Genomic DNA, 11,721 nt, shown 5'->3' with positions numbered 1-11,721 from the left:
CTTTGAAACGTAGAGTTAGTACATTCAGAGTTATTCCATGAATAGCTAGCTGAGGAAAGTCAAAGGTCACCTACTGTAGGTCTCAGTCAATAAATACCCCATTATTGTAAGACAATATCACTTCTGATGGCTAAATACTGCTGTTTTCCCCAATATTTTTTATGTGGCCTACAAAAGCTATCAGTTCTATAACCCTTCTTCATTCACTAGGCCAGGGGTAGACAACCTTGGCTCTTTTATGACTTGTGGACTTCAACTCCTGCTGGCTCAGGAATTCTGGGAGTTGAAGTCCATGAGTCATAAAAGAGCCAAGGTTGCCTACCCATGCACTAAGCCATATAGTCTAATTCACTTTGTCATTCACTGTGCCATATTGTTGTAGAAAGAAGAGACTCATGCCAGCTCTTCAGGAAAGGAAAGGTTTATTGCGCAGGTTCAGAGGGCTTAAACAAAGCAAAGGGTCTGAACCCCGGTGTGTGTGTGTACGAACAGACATATTTATACCCCCCTATTTCCCGGTTGTACATTGTTCCTTATATGGTTATATTTTACACATTCTTATCAGAAGACAGTTTGCATAAGACAGTTGCAGGGGAATACGTGCAGCTACGCTAACAGGATTATGGCTACCTTGGTCACCTAAGGACAGGAATAGGTTTGTTTACACAATGACTTTAGTACACTTCCTCTTTAATATAGCCCAATATATTAAACTATTCTGGGCTGCTAGACAATAATTATCTCATAGTAAAAACAGTATTTATTTCCTTCTGCTCTCATCTTGATTTAGTTACCGTATTTTCCGGCGTATAAGACGACTGGGCGTATAAGATGACCCCCTACATTTCCTGTTAAAGTATAGGGTTTGGGCTATACTCGCCGTATAAGACTACCCCTCTTCCAACGCACACCAAATAAAAATTAAAAAACATCAGATTTGATTTTAATATGGTAATTTTAATTCAAATGCTTATGACATGCAGGTGCTTAGTAGGAAAACTGTCACTTATAAACATAAGGCTGTTTGTCATCAAACATGTAAACATAAAACAGTGCAAGTGGATTAAACAATAATAATAATAATAATAATAATAATAATAATAATAATAATAATAATAATAATAATAATAATAATAAGAAGAAGAAGTTGGAGGGGACCTTGGAGGTCATCTAGTCCAACCCCCTGCTAAGGCAGGAAACCCTATACCATTTCAGACAAATGGCTGTCCAGTCTCTTCTTAAAAACTTCTAGTGTTGGAGCATTCACCACTTCTGGAGGCAGGTTGTTCCACTGGTTAATTGTTCTAACTGTCAGGAAGTTTCTCCTTAGTTCTAGGTTGCTTCTCTCCTTGACTAGTTTCCATCCATTGCTTCTTGTCCTGCTTTCAGGTGCTTTGGAGAATAGCTTGGCTCCCTCTGCTTTGTGGCAGCCCCTGAGATATTGGATCACTGCTATCATGTCACCCCTCACCCTTCTCTTCGTTAAACTACACATACCCAATTCCAGCAACCGTTCCCTATTTTCCTAATTCACTTTTTCACTTTTCCTAATTCACTCTAAAGCTTTCCCTGCGCAGAGCCTTAAGTAACACCAGCTGCCTGCAATTAGTGCAGGTTCGCATCCCACCAGGCTCAAGGTTGACTCAGCTTTCCATCCTTCCAAGGTAGGTAAAATGAGGACCCAGATTGTTGGGGGCAATAAGCTGACTTTGTAATAATGCTGCTTGGGGGGGGGGTGAAAGCCCTAATAAACAGTCATATACACAGAATGAAGGCTATTGCTAAGCACATTGATTTGTGCTTTAAATTGTAAGCCACCTTGAGTCTTCGGAGAAGGGCAGGATATAAATGGGATTTTTTTTAAAAAAAAGACCAAATGGGAGATCCACTCCAGGTTTTCCAGCCAGCCCGCCCAGTTCCTGAGTCAAATGTGTCCTTAGAGCTAAGCCGCTGCTCTGGCTGCTGCCTTCCCCACCTGCCTTTCAAGTTGGGATATACTACAGCTGCTCTTCAACTTTAGAAGGAAAGACGCCCAGACCCCAGCCTGTAAAAAATCACAGACTGCAGCTTCTTCTCCAATTGGTCCTGCTTTCCCTGCGCAGACTAAATGGGAGATCTGCTCCAGGTTTTCCAGCCAGCCCTGTCCCTAAATTTTCAGCACCCAGCGTATAAGACGACCCCTGACTTTTGAGAAGATTTTCATGGGTTAAAAAGTAGTCTTATACGCCGGAAAATACGGTATCTGGATTTCTGCAGTCAGATCTGAAAGTCCTCATGCATGACTAACATAGTTCTCTCTCCCTTTGTGTGTATGTTTTCCTGGCTTAATTCTACCATATGTGTTAAAACAAAGAAATCTGAAGATAGATCAATAGTTTGTAAAAACAAACTGTAGGACAGGGGTGTGAAACTGCCGGCTTGTGGGCTGGTTGCATCATGCAGAGGCTGTGTCCACCCCAGCTCCAGCAATGCAAAAAAAAAGTTGTGATACGTCACAATATGTCACATGACACAGCGAGTTTGACAGCCATGCTGTAGGAGGAACATTTATAAGTCTTAGATTCAATTGGTGATGTTTTCTTACCTCCTCATGTTGTTTCTTGAGGTAAGCCAGTTCTTCCTTTAGACTTTCAATCTGATGCTCCAAATCAGTCCTAACTAGTGTGAGGTCATCAATTAGTCCCTGTAATCCTGTGATGTCATTTTCCACATTTAGTCGCAGGCCCAACTCAGTTTCATATCTATTTATTTTTAGAAAAATATGTAACAAGTCAGGATTATTGCAAAATAATCAACTTCTTCACCACTTCCATTTTATTTTTACATATGATCAGCTTCTTAATAATAATTTCGTTTCAAATTCTGCTTTCTGCTTTTTTGGAGTAGATCCTCCCAAAACAATTGCCACTTTCTAAAGAGAAACTCTTTTTACAAGACTGTTTAATCTGGTAATCATTTTCTAAGTATTAAGGCGTCACAAAATACATTGTTGGAATTGTTGCTCAGTTTTGGTCATGGGCCGCAGCAGCAACAGCAATCAATAACATTAAAATGGAGGGTGTGACTGGGTGGTTAAAGCCCTGTTCCTTTAAACAACAATCACATACTCTCACCTGCCATTGTGATGTTGTTGATCAACCCTGTAGATGTTCTACTTATGGTGTAATTTAATCTGTTTCAAGAAAGTTTTATTTCAGTGTGAATTCAGTTTTGAATGCTTTGTAGGTTTTTCCCCAAAGCTATTTTGAGCAAATACAAAAAAGAAACAAAAAAGAAAAGAAAAAGAAAGAAAGAAAAAAACAGCAACCCAGAAGCATATAATTTTTTTTTAACCTTGGACTACTCCCTTGGAAATATCTAAATGTAGTCTGCTGAAAGGCAGTATTGGTCAAATCTGTTATAATGTGTTTTCTTTAGATTGCTTTTTATGCACTCTTCAGTTCATTTCAGATACATTTTTTAAAAATCTAGAAGTCAAATTTTGTGGCATCTCTGAACATAGGAGATACAAGGACAAAAATTCTGACAATACACTATGGTACATTTTGGGCAGAAATAGCAAAGCTTGCAAAACTACTTTTATTCTGAAGTCATACTAGAAGGACATGATTTGGATCTGAAAAAGCAGGGCTTTTTTTCTCATAGAACGCTCAGAACGGAGTTCCGGCACCTTTTTTGGATGGAACCTTGTAGGGTAGGCAAGGCGGGTTGTATGACATGTGTGAGTTCCAGCACCTTTTTCTTTCACAAAAAAGCACTGTGAAAAGAATAAGCTGATTGGCTTGAGGTACTTTATCCTTCCACACTACTCACTGAGGGCTCTTTCTCCTTGACTTACATGAAGAGGCAGAAAACTATCCTGACTACAATCTGCTACTTCCACTGTTGCTTCTTATCCTGTCTGTATAACTTCTGTTCTGACATTCTGCTGAATGATGATGACCCAATTTGTGTTGTACTGTATTTATTAAACAAAGTAATTGGTTTATTTGGTACCAGTTAGTATCAAATGATAATTGGCAATTTAAAATATATGTTCTTCAATTTCCCAGCCAGTATGCTTCTGGGGAATTTTAGAGATTGAAGTTCATACAGCTTAAAATTACCAAGTTTGAAAAAAAACCACTGGTTTAAACCTTTGGGCTTTGTTACCCTTTACCTTATAAATATTACCAACTAGCAGGACATCACCTATTGACCCTATTCCTTCTGTGATTGAAAGATGATTTCAACAGATGGCTAGACCTGTAAGTTTAGCCATCTGTCAAAACCCTTGTCTACCCTTGTCCTGGAAAATTGGGAAAGCCTAGCTCTTTCAAACCTGCCATTTTCTGGAAGCTATGGACCAGCTGTTTGGAAACCTTATTTTGTGCACAGATAGCCTGCTGTTAGTAGAAGCCTGCTGGACAGCGGAGGATCTGGGGGATGGGGGGTGGGAAGAGCTGCCTGATAAAGTGGGAGAAATAGTTCTCTCTAAAATTATGCTCCAGGTTTACTGCATGTTTGGAACATTGTCAGATACAGTGGAAGCTGGCAACTATGCCTATTCCTTCTTTCCTAGAAAAAAAGAGAGGGCTAAACAGTAAATGGAGTAGATATGTCCATGGTAGCACAAAATGGCCAATAAGGCCAAGGCCATCTTGTCCTTCTGTTGGTCATTTCATTATGCTATTACCAATATTGGCATTGATGGTTCAGCAGATTATACACACTAAAACTCAACGGTTGTTGTTGGGTTGAGAAGAAAATAGTGTTGGGATATCAGCATAGTTCACTATGATTAAAATCCATTATTTTTTCAGTGGCACACTGTTTTAAAGTTTTTATATTAAACGTACCTTCCTTCTCTCTATGAAAATATTTGGTAATTATATCATGCTGAAGATGTTGATTTCTTTCTATATTTTTAGAATACATACTTTACTCTGAAGTCATCAGCAGCCAACTTGGAATTGTCAATTTGCAGTATGATCCTGGTGTTATCTACCCGGATGTTGGTAATCTGAGGAAGAATAAAATATAAGAAAAAGCAAGGCATTATTCTTTTGGTTTGGATCCATAGGATAATTAATTAGAAGTTTAATACTTTGGAAAAACCTTGAATACTATAAGTATTCAAGACAGCCACTTTTTCAACTGGTTTTCAAGCTTTATCTAAAAGACAGGAGTTTCCTTTTCAGGTTGAGTATTTTGGACACTCATTTGGAAATATGTAGAAGTTTCCTTAAATATCATTGCCCTGAAGTTGAACTACTACTTGACTATTAATTCCATATATATTGGTGATGGAACATTTTCCCACTGCACTTGAAGGCTTTAGTGTGTGTGTGTGAAAATCACCATCAAAGCAAAGCCTTTGGTAGTACCCACATATTTTACAGTCAATGAAAGGAATATTTTTTAAATTATTTTTATTTGGGATGCCCCCCTATACAATCCATTCCACTCTGATTAACTGTAAACCAGGAGTTGAGAAATTTCTGGTATTATGTAGCACTTGTTATTCCCTATCTAGCCACCCTCATGTTAGCAAAATGTCATGGATCATCTCTGAGAATGGAACATCCATCCATCCATCCATCCATCCATCCATCCATCCATCCATCCATCCATCCATCATCACAGGAATAATTATTTGAGTACTGTAAAATTTCAAAGCAAGAGGTGATTGTTTCTCCCAGCTTAGGCTTCAGCTTTACCTGTCCTATTTTCTGGCAATAAATCTTTTCTGAAGCTTTTTAGAAGCTTTCTACTGAATCAGCAGATCTATTTTAGTTCGCTACCTCTTTCTCATTTCAAACATCTTTTGATCTAGATGACAAAATTGCAGATTTAAAATAAATTTGGCTTTCTATTTCAGATGTGCAGGAATTCCTTGCTGAAAGAAGGGCAAAAGTGTATATGCTAAAGATCAAATCAGATTTTTATTTCAGTTAGTTTTTTAAATAGTGATAAGATTATCAAGGCTATACAAACTGTAGTAACATATAGACTACCTCTCCCATTACTTGAGTAAATAGTACCACCCAGATAATGAACTACAGTAGATTTACTAAGAGATAGAAAGACATATAAAAAACCTGCCAAAGCAGGAGAACCATTTGGCTTAAAAATAAACATGAAAAAGAGCTAGGTTATGTTTAATAAATTCACCAAAGAAAGAAAAAATATATATCTGAAAAACAACTAAACGTAATAGATCACTACGTATACCTTGGTCAATGGATCTCAACGGAAGGTGATACAATAAAAGAAATTGAATGGCATATTAAATGTGATTGGCAGGCGTTGGGCAAGCTAAGCATAATTTTCAAGAACAACCCCCCCCCCTATGCCTGAAGAGGAAAGTTTTCGATCAGTGTGTGCTACCTGCTCTAACGTATGCTAGTGAAACATGGACACTAACCTCACAATCAATTCAAAAATTACGAGTGGTGCAAAGAGCCATGGAAAGATACATGGAGTGGATAGACAATTGCTAAAATGATGGTGATGATTTGAAAGAGATTTGAATGTCATGAAAGAGATTAGAATAGCTGCAGAACGGTTACAAGAAATGTATAATGATTTAATTAAAAATCTCACACATAAGGCATTTCTCATCACTTGGACTTTTAAAACAATTGGATGTGTGAAAAGAAAAATGAGAATAAATGTCCTGGGAGTACTATCATAATAGAATAATTATGGTAGACAATAACATATATGGTGTTTGCTCTGAAATTAATATATGCAGGATTATACAAGGAACTGTATGAGTTTCTGGAATGATACACAGGTTTTCAACAGTTCTCACTCTGGATATTGATCTAGTTATGTGGCTACATATATTTAGAAATGTTGAATTAGTGAAATAAAAATTGCTTCCACACTGCATTTAAAATAGTGCTATGTTATTATATGATGCCATCCTGGATCAAGAATGTTTTTCTTGTTCAGTAATATTGTGAAGCATTGGCAAACACCTGATTCTTCCTCCCCCTGAAAAAAATGGTCATCTAACAAGAATTAGGAAATGTGGCTTTTCCATGGCAACTCCTGCCCTGTCAAACATCTTCTTCCTAAAATTTAGCAGCCCCCTCCCCCAGTCTTTTAGCCCTCTGCAAGTGTTGGGAGAATATTAGTTAATGGCACATTAGTATGGATTGGTGCCAGGTTTTTAATATTTTTAATGTTTTAACTGGTTGTGTTTTATAGTTTCAAAATTATTTTATCTTTTAATCTTTGATTGAGAGGCATGCAGAGTTGGCTGAAAGATGGGTAGCTATAAATTTTTAAAGTAAAAATTAATTAAATAAATGTTTTGCAAAGTTTAATTGCAGCTAGTGACTAGCATTGTAATACTCATTTCACTCTTATTTTATTATAATGGTATATTTATTATTGTCTGTTGAATAAACAAGTGACACTTGCTATGAGTTCCTGGCATTATTTTTTGTTATCCTAATAGATTTTAATTATTGCTATTTATTTCATTTTTTCATATCAATATTTTCCCATTGGAGAAAAAAAATTACAGCATCTCTCCAAGAATGTTCTTGCCAACCCACGGATTGGTTGGCACTGCAGATTTTTTTTAAAATTGCCTTTTGAAAAAAGGTAACACTGAAAAAAATCCAATAGTCTGGAAATTATGTCTGGATTGACCACAAAGCAAGCAAGCGTCCGAAATGGTTATATGTCCAAGGTTGATAGACAGCAGCCAAGAATAGAATGGTTGCGAACCTGGTAAATACCCTCCCTCACCCACTTCTCAGTAGCTCACCATCTCTGGAAAGAATGCAAGATGGCCTTAAGGCCAGAGAATTAGAAAATGAAAAGTTTTATACTTGCCAGACTAGCCCTAGGACAGGGGTAGGCAACCTTGGCTCTTTTATGACTCGTGGACTTCAACTCCCAGAATTCCTGAGCCAGCATGCTCATAAAAGAGCCAAGGTTGCCTACCCCTGCCCTAGGGTAACTAGATATGCAACAATTAGTGTGCTAGAGCCTCTACACCTGCTTTTCTTTTTCCTGCACAATTGGTAGGCATCTGACAACCTTACAGTTACAAAAAGGCACTTCATAAACATTCTGCAACTTTATTGTTAGCAGAAAATGATTTTATTGATGACGTAACCATGACATATCCTCGATCAGGCTTCAACATAAGTTCCCTTTAGAAACAATACATTGTCTACTCTTAACTGCCTCACGCAGTAAACTATTCAGATATGAAAGCGAATCTTACCTTATCTTGAAGTTCTTTGATTACTTTAAAGTAGGCACTATAGTCTTGCTTAGCAATAGGGGAAATCTTTTCATACCACTCCCGGATCTGCTTTTCAAAAACAGAGTTTGAAGTTTCTAAGGAGCGCACTTTTTCCAGGTATGCGGCCAAACGATCATTCAAATTCTGCATAGTAGTTTTTTCATTATTTGTAAGCAGCAGCTCATTTATGGAAGTGCTGCGTAGCAAATTACTGCCAAGGGTGTTGCTGTAGTTACTGCCAAAGGAAATTCGGGTGCCAGAGCCACCTGCTCCTCCATGGACACTGGGTGTTCGGTATTTTTTTATGGATGATAATCTAGAGATAGAACTGGGAACAGATGATCCACTGCTTTCGAAAAATACATTTTTTAAGTTGACACTGCCAGATCGAGCCATTGGTAGTATGTATATATGTTTAAAGAACAAAATATCTAAAGCACTTTTGCAGGAGAAAGTGTTGCATAGGGCAGTTTTGGACCTTTTTATTTGGGTGTAAAAGGGAGGGTTGACAGGCTGAACTCCGCCTTTTTTGATAACAATTAGGGGAAATTGGCACTGTTACTACTTTATTCCATCCTGTGGCTTGGCAATAAAAGACACATTTAACCAACCTTTGTGCTTCAGTCCAAAGTACAGAGAAGATCAGTATTTCTTTGTGATTATTTCACTATACAGTATTTGTCCCTTCAGCCTGCCATAATTTGTATAATGGGTCTCTCCCTCAGGACAAACTAAGGAAAATTTCAATAGGAAGGCTAAAGTTTATACTCATATCTCTATTTAAATAAAGTTTGCCTTGAATTCCTGCCTAGCTCCATCCCTAATTTTCACATAACATCCATAGGATTAGAAGTAGTGAATCTTCCGAAGTAGTTAATCCATCTTATTGGATGTAAGGCAATTGTCAGTAAGTAGAAGAAAGGTAAGTTGGGCAAAATACACTTTTCATGAGGATGAAAATTTGTGGACAATTGAACAGCTCCATGATTAATCCAATTTGGTACACTATTACCAATCTATTCACATTTACTGTGGGGCGGAGTGAGCAGCAGCAGGCAAGTAGGCTCTTTACTTTTAACTAAGATTAAATCAACCTATTTTATTTACCGATTTTAAGGCTACTGTTTTACCTATCCTAGTCTTTTAATCTCCTAATTTTTAAACCTTCTACACTTTTGAAATTTTATGTAGTGTGGCCACTAATCCACCCTCAGTTATATTTCAGTTACGGCTTAGCTACAGTTTAGCTGTATTTTTAACAACCCGAGCTGGGCCTCAGCTATGGGAATGCCTTGCTGCTGCTTTTTTGTTGTTGTTACTTAGGTTTTACTGATTAGCCAGGAAGCCTAGTACTGTCTAGCTTGGACGTGACCTTTTTATCTGATCTATTTATTTATTTACTTTATTTTTACTATTTTTCTACTATTTTTATTATTTTATCATTTTTACTTACTCCCTGCTCCCTGCTTTGCTGGGAGGGTAGGATCCTTGCCTTACTTGTGAGGAGCCCTATCATTGTTTGCATCGGGGCTTGCTTCCTCTCGACTTCTGACTCCTCTTCCTCTGGATCCAGGGCTCGTCTCAGAGACTAGACTCTTTGCTATATTACACAGTTCCTCCTCTATTGTGCTACTTAACATAATGAAGTCAAAGAAAAGGAGCAGATCCCTCACTGACCTGGTTCCTCAACCTTCCCTGAAGCAATCCAAGATTGAAGACTTTGTTTTAACTCGGCCTCTCTGCTTGAAAACTCCAGCTCCCTTTCATCTGGCTGCTTCCGGTCGTCGTGATGCTCCGAAGGTTGAGGGTGTCGCCCCTTGAGTTGAGAAGAAAGGCTCCCCAAAAACTACGGTCCTCAACCTATCTTTAAATGAGCCCACCCTTACAGAACGTCTGGCCCAGCAATGTTTCCTGGTTGCAGATACAACAGCGAGCATATAGCTCCAGCTTGATAAAATAATAAGCACCCTAAACTATCTAGTTTCCTGGGTTGCCAGTGGTAGCCCTGGGCTGGCCGCTTGGCAGCCTGATGCGGTAGCAGGGTCCTCTCTGTCAAGCTTCAGCAAAAGCTCTGCTCAATGTAACCCTGCCTATAGTTCAATCTCTACACCTCTAGTCGCAAACAGTCACCTGGTTTTACAGCCAAAACAGGTGGCCCTTAATATCAATCCCATTAACAGCTACTTGCCTCGTTGGGGCTCAGTACGGCTGGCAAGGGGTCATATACTACAGCTACTGGGGTTGAAAGCTGATGATTTGAAGGAGGTTGAATTTTTACCCTCCCCCATATATTGCACCAGAGTGCTACTTAGTTTTGACAACCCTAACACCCCAAAACTATTCTTCAGGAGAAGATCTCTGTTAAGATCCTTCGGCATTTTGCCAAGAAGAGTTTTCAAAGATATGTCAACTAAGCCTCTTCTAAGCAATCAACAACCTGTGAGTGCCAGGAGATTTATTGCCCCCAAAAGACCTTCAGCAGCACATGCTAATGTGCCAACCTTGAATGTCATCCCTGATATTAAACCATCTACTAAATATACACCTATTCCTGTAAATTCTCCTGATGGCGTCCTCTCAGATGGTATCCTGACTGATCCTCCTACAGCCGGTCAAACCAACCCCCCTCAGCGAGCAACATCTTATCAGGAAGCTTGCCTCGACTTAATCAGCTGGGAAGAAATGGCCCCAAAGGAAGCGACACCAGCCCAAGGTATCCAAGGCTTCTTAGTGAATAAGCCCCAGACCAGTGCCTCTGGGATTCCATCTATCCATGAGGCTGACTCATCTCAAGATAATTTCTGGAACCTGGAGGAGATATAGCTCTTCGACTCCTTTCGTGCGCTCCCACAACCAGAAAGGGCCCAAATTATAAAGCGTCTGGCTGCAGTTAAATCCAAGCTCTGGAGTCTCTCACTACCTGATAAGGATCTCCTTGGACTTCAGGGAGTCCATACTGATTCACCAGTGGAAGCTTCCTTGACCCTTTCTCCAGAATGTCTAATTCATGAATCTGAAGATCTTGGGCTTCCTCAGACTTCGTCTGCTGATGCCACTGAATGCTTGCCAGCTAAGCAACCAACTAATGCTACAAGTACGAACTGGAGCGCGTTTAGAGCTCTACAGCCCCATGAACAAGGCTCGCCTCCCTTCCCCCCTTCCCTGCCTTTGTCTCCCAAGAGGGTGACACTGCCTTTTAACAACGGGTGTATCTTTTTGGACCTGAAGGGCTCCCTAGAAAAAATTAATTATACAGAATGACTATCAAACTGGGCAACCCCCCCTGCACTCTCAAATGCCTTTCGTGGAACATAGCAGGTTGGGGGAGAAGGTGCGGCACCATAGAATTTACCAACTATATCCAGTCATTCGATGTGGTCTTGCTTCAGGAGACCTGGGCATGTGATAAGATATCCCTTACAGGGTTTACGGTCACTTCCTTGGCCGCTACCAAACAATCTACGATGGGA

At 39.3% G+C, this 11,721-nt stretch overlaps 1 protein-coding gene across 1 annotated transcript in view; it reads right to left on the bottom strand.

The window, feature by feature from the left end:
- KRT20 (keratin 20) overlaps window positions 1-8,647 on the bottom strand; it is a gene marked incomplete at both ends in the record, with an annotated part of 14,037 nt that extends 5,390 nt beyond the window's left edge. The window contains 3 exons of the mRNA XM_081346187.1: window positions 2,585-2,741; window positions 4,920-5,002; window positions 8,231-8,647. Coding sequence (XP_081202313.1) covers window positions 2,585-2,741; window positions 4,920-5,002; window positions 8,231-8,647 — 657 coding nt within the window. The remainder of the gene's footprint in view (window positions 1-2,584; window positions 2,742-4,919; window positions 5,003-8,230) is intronic.
- Window positions 8,648-11,721: the final 3,074 nt, after the last annotated feature.

Source organism: Vipera berus, assembly GCF_964194415.1.
Source record: "Vipera berus genome assembly, chromosome: Z".
NCBI classification, from domain to species: domain Eukaryota; kingdom Metazoa; phylum Chordata; class Lepidosauria; order Squamata; family Viperidae; genus Vipera; species Vipera berus.
This window is presented reverse-complemented; position numbering and strand designations above follow the sequence as displayed.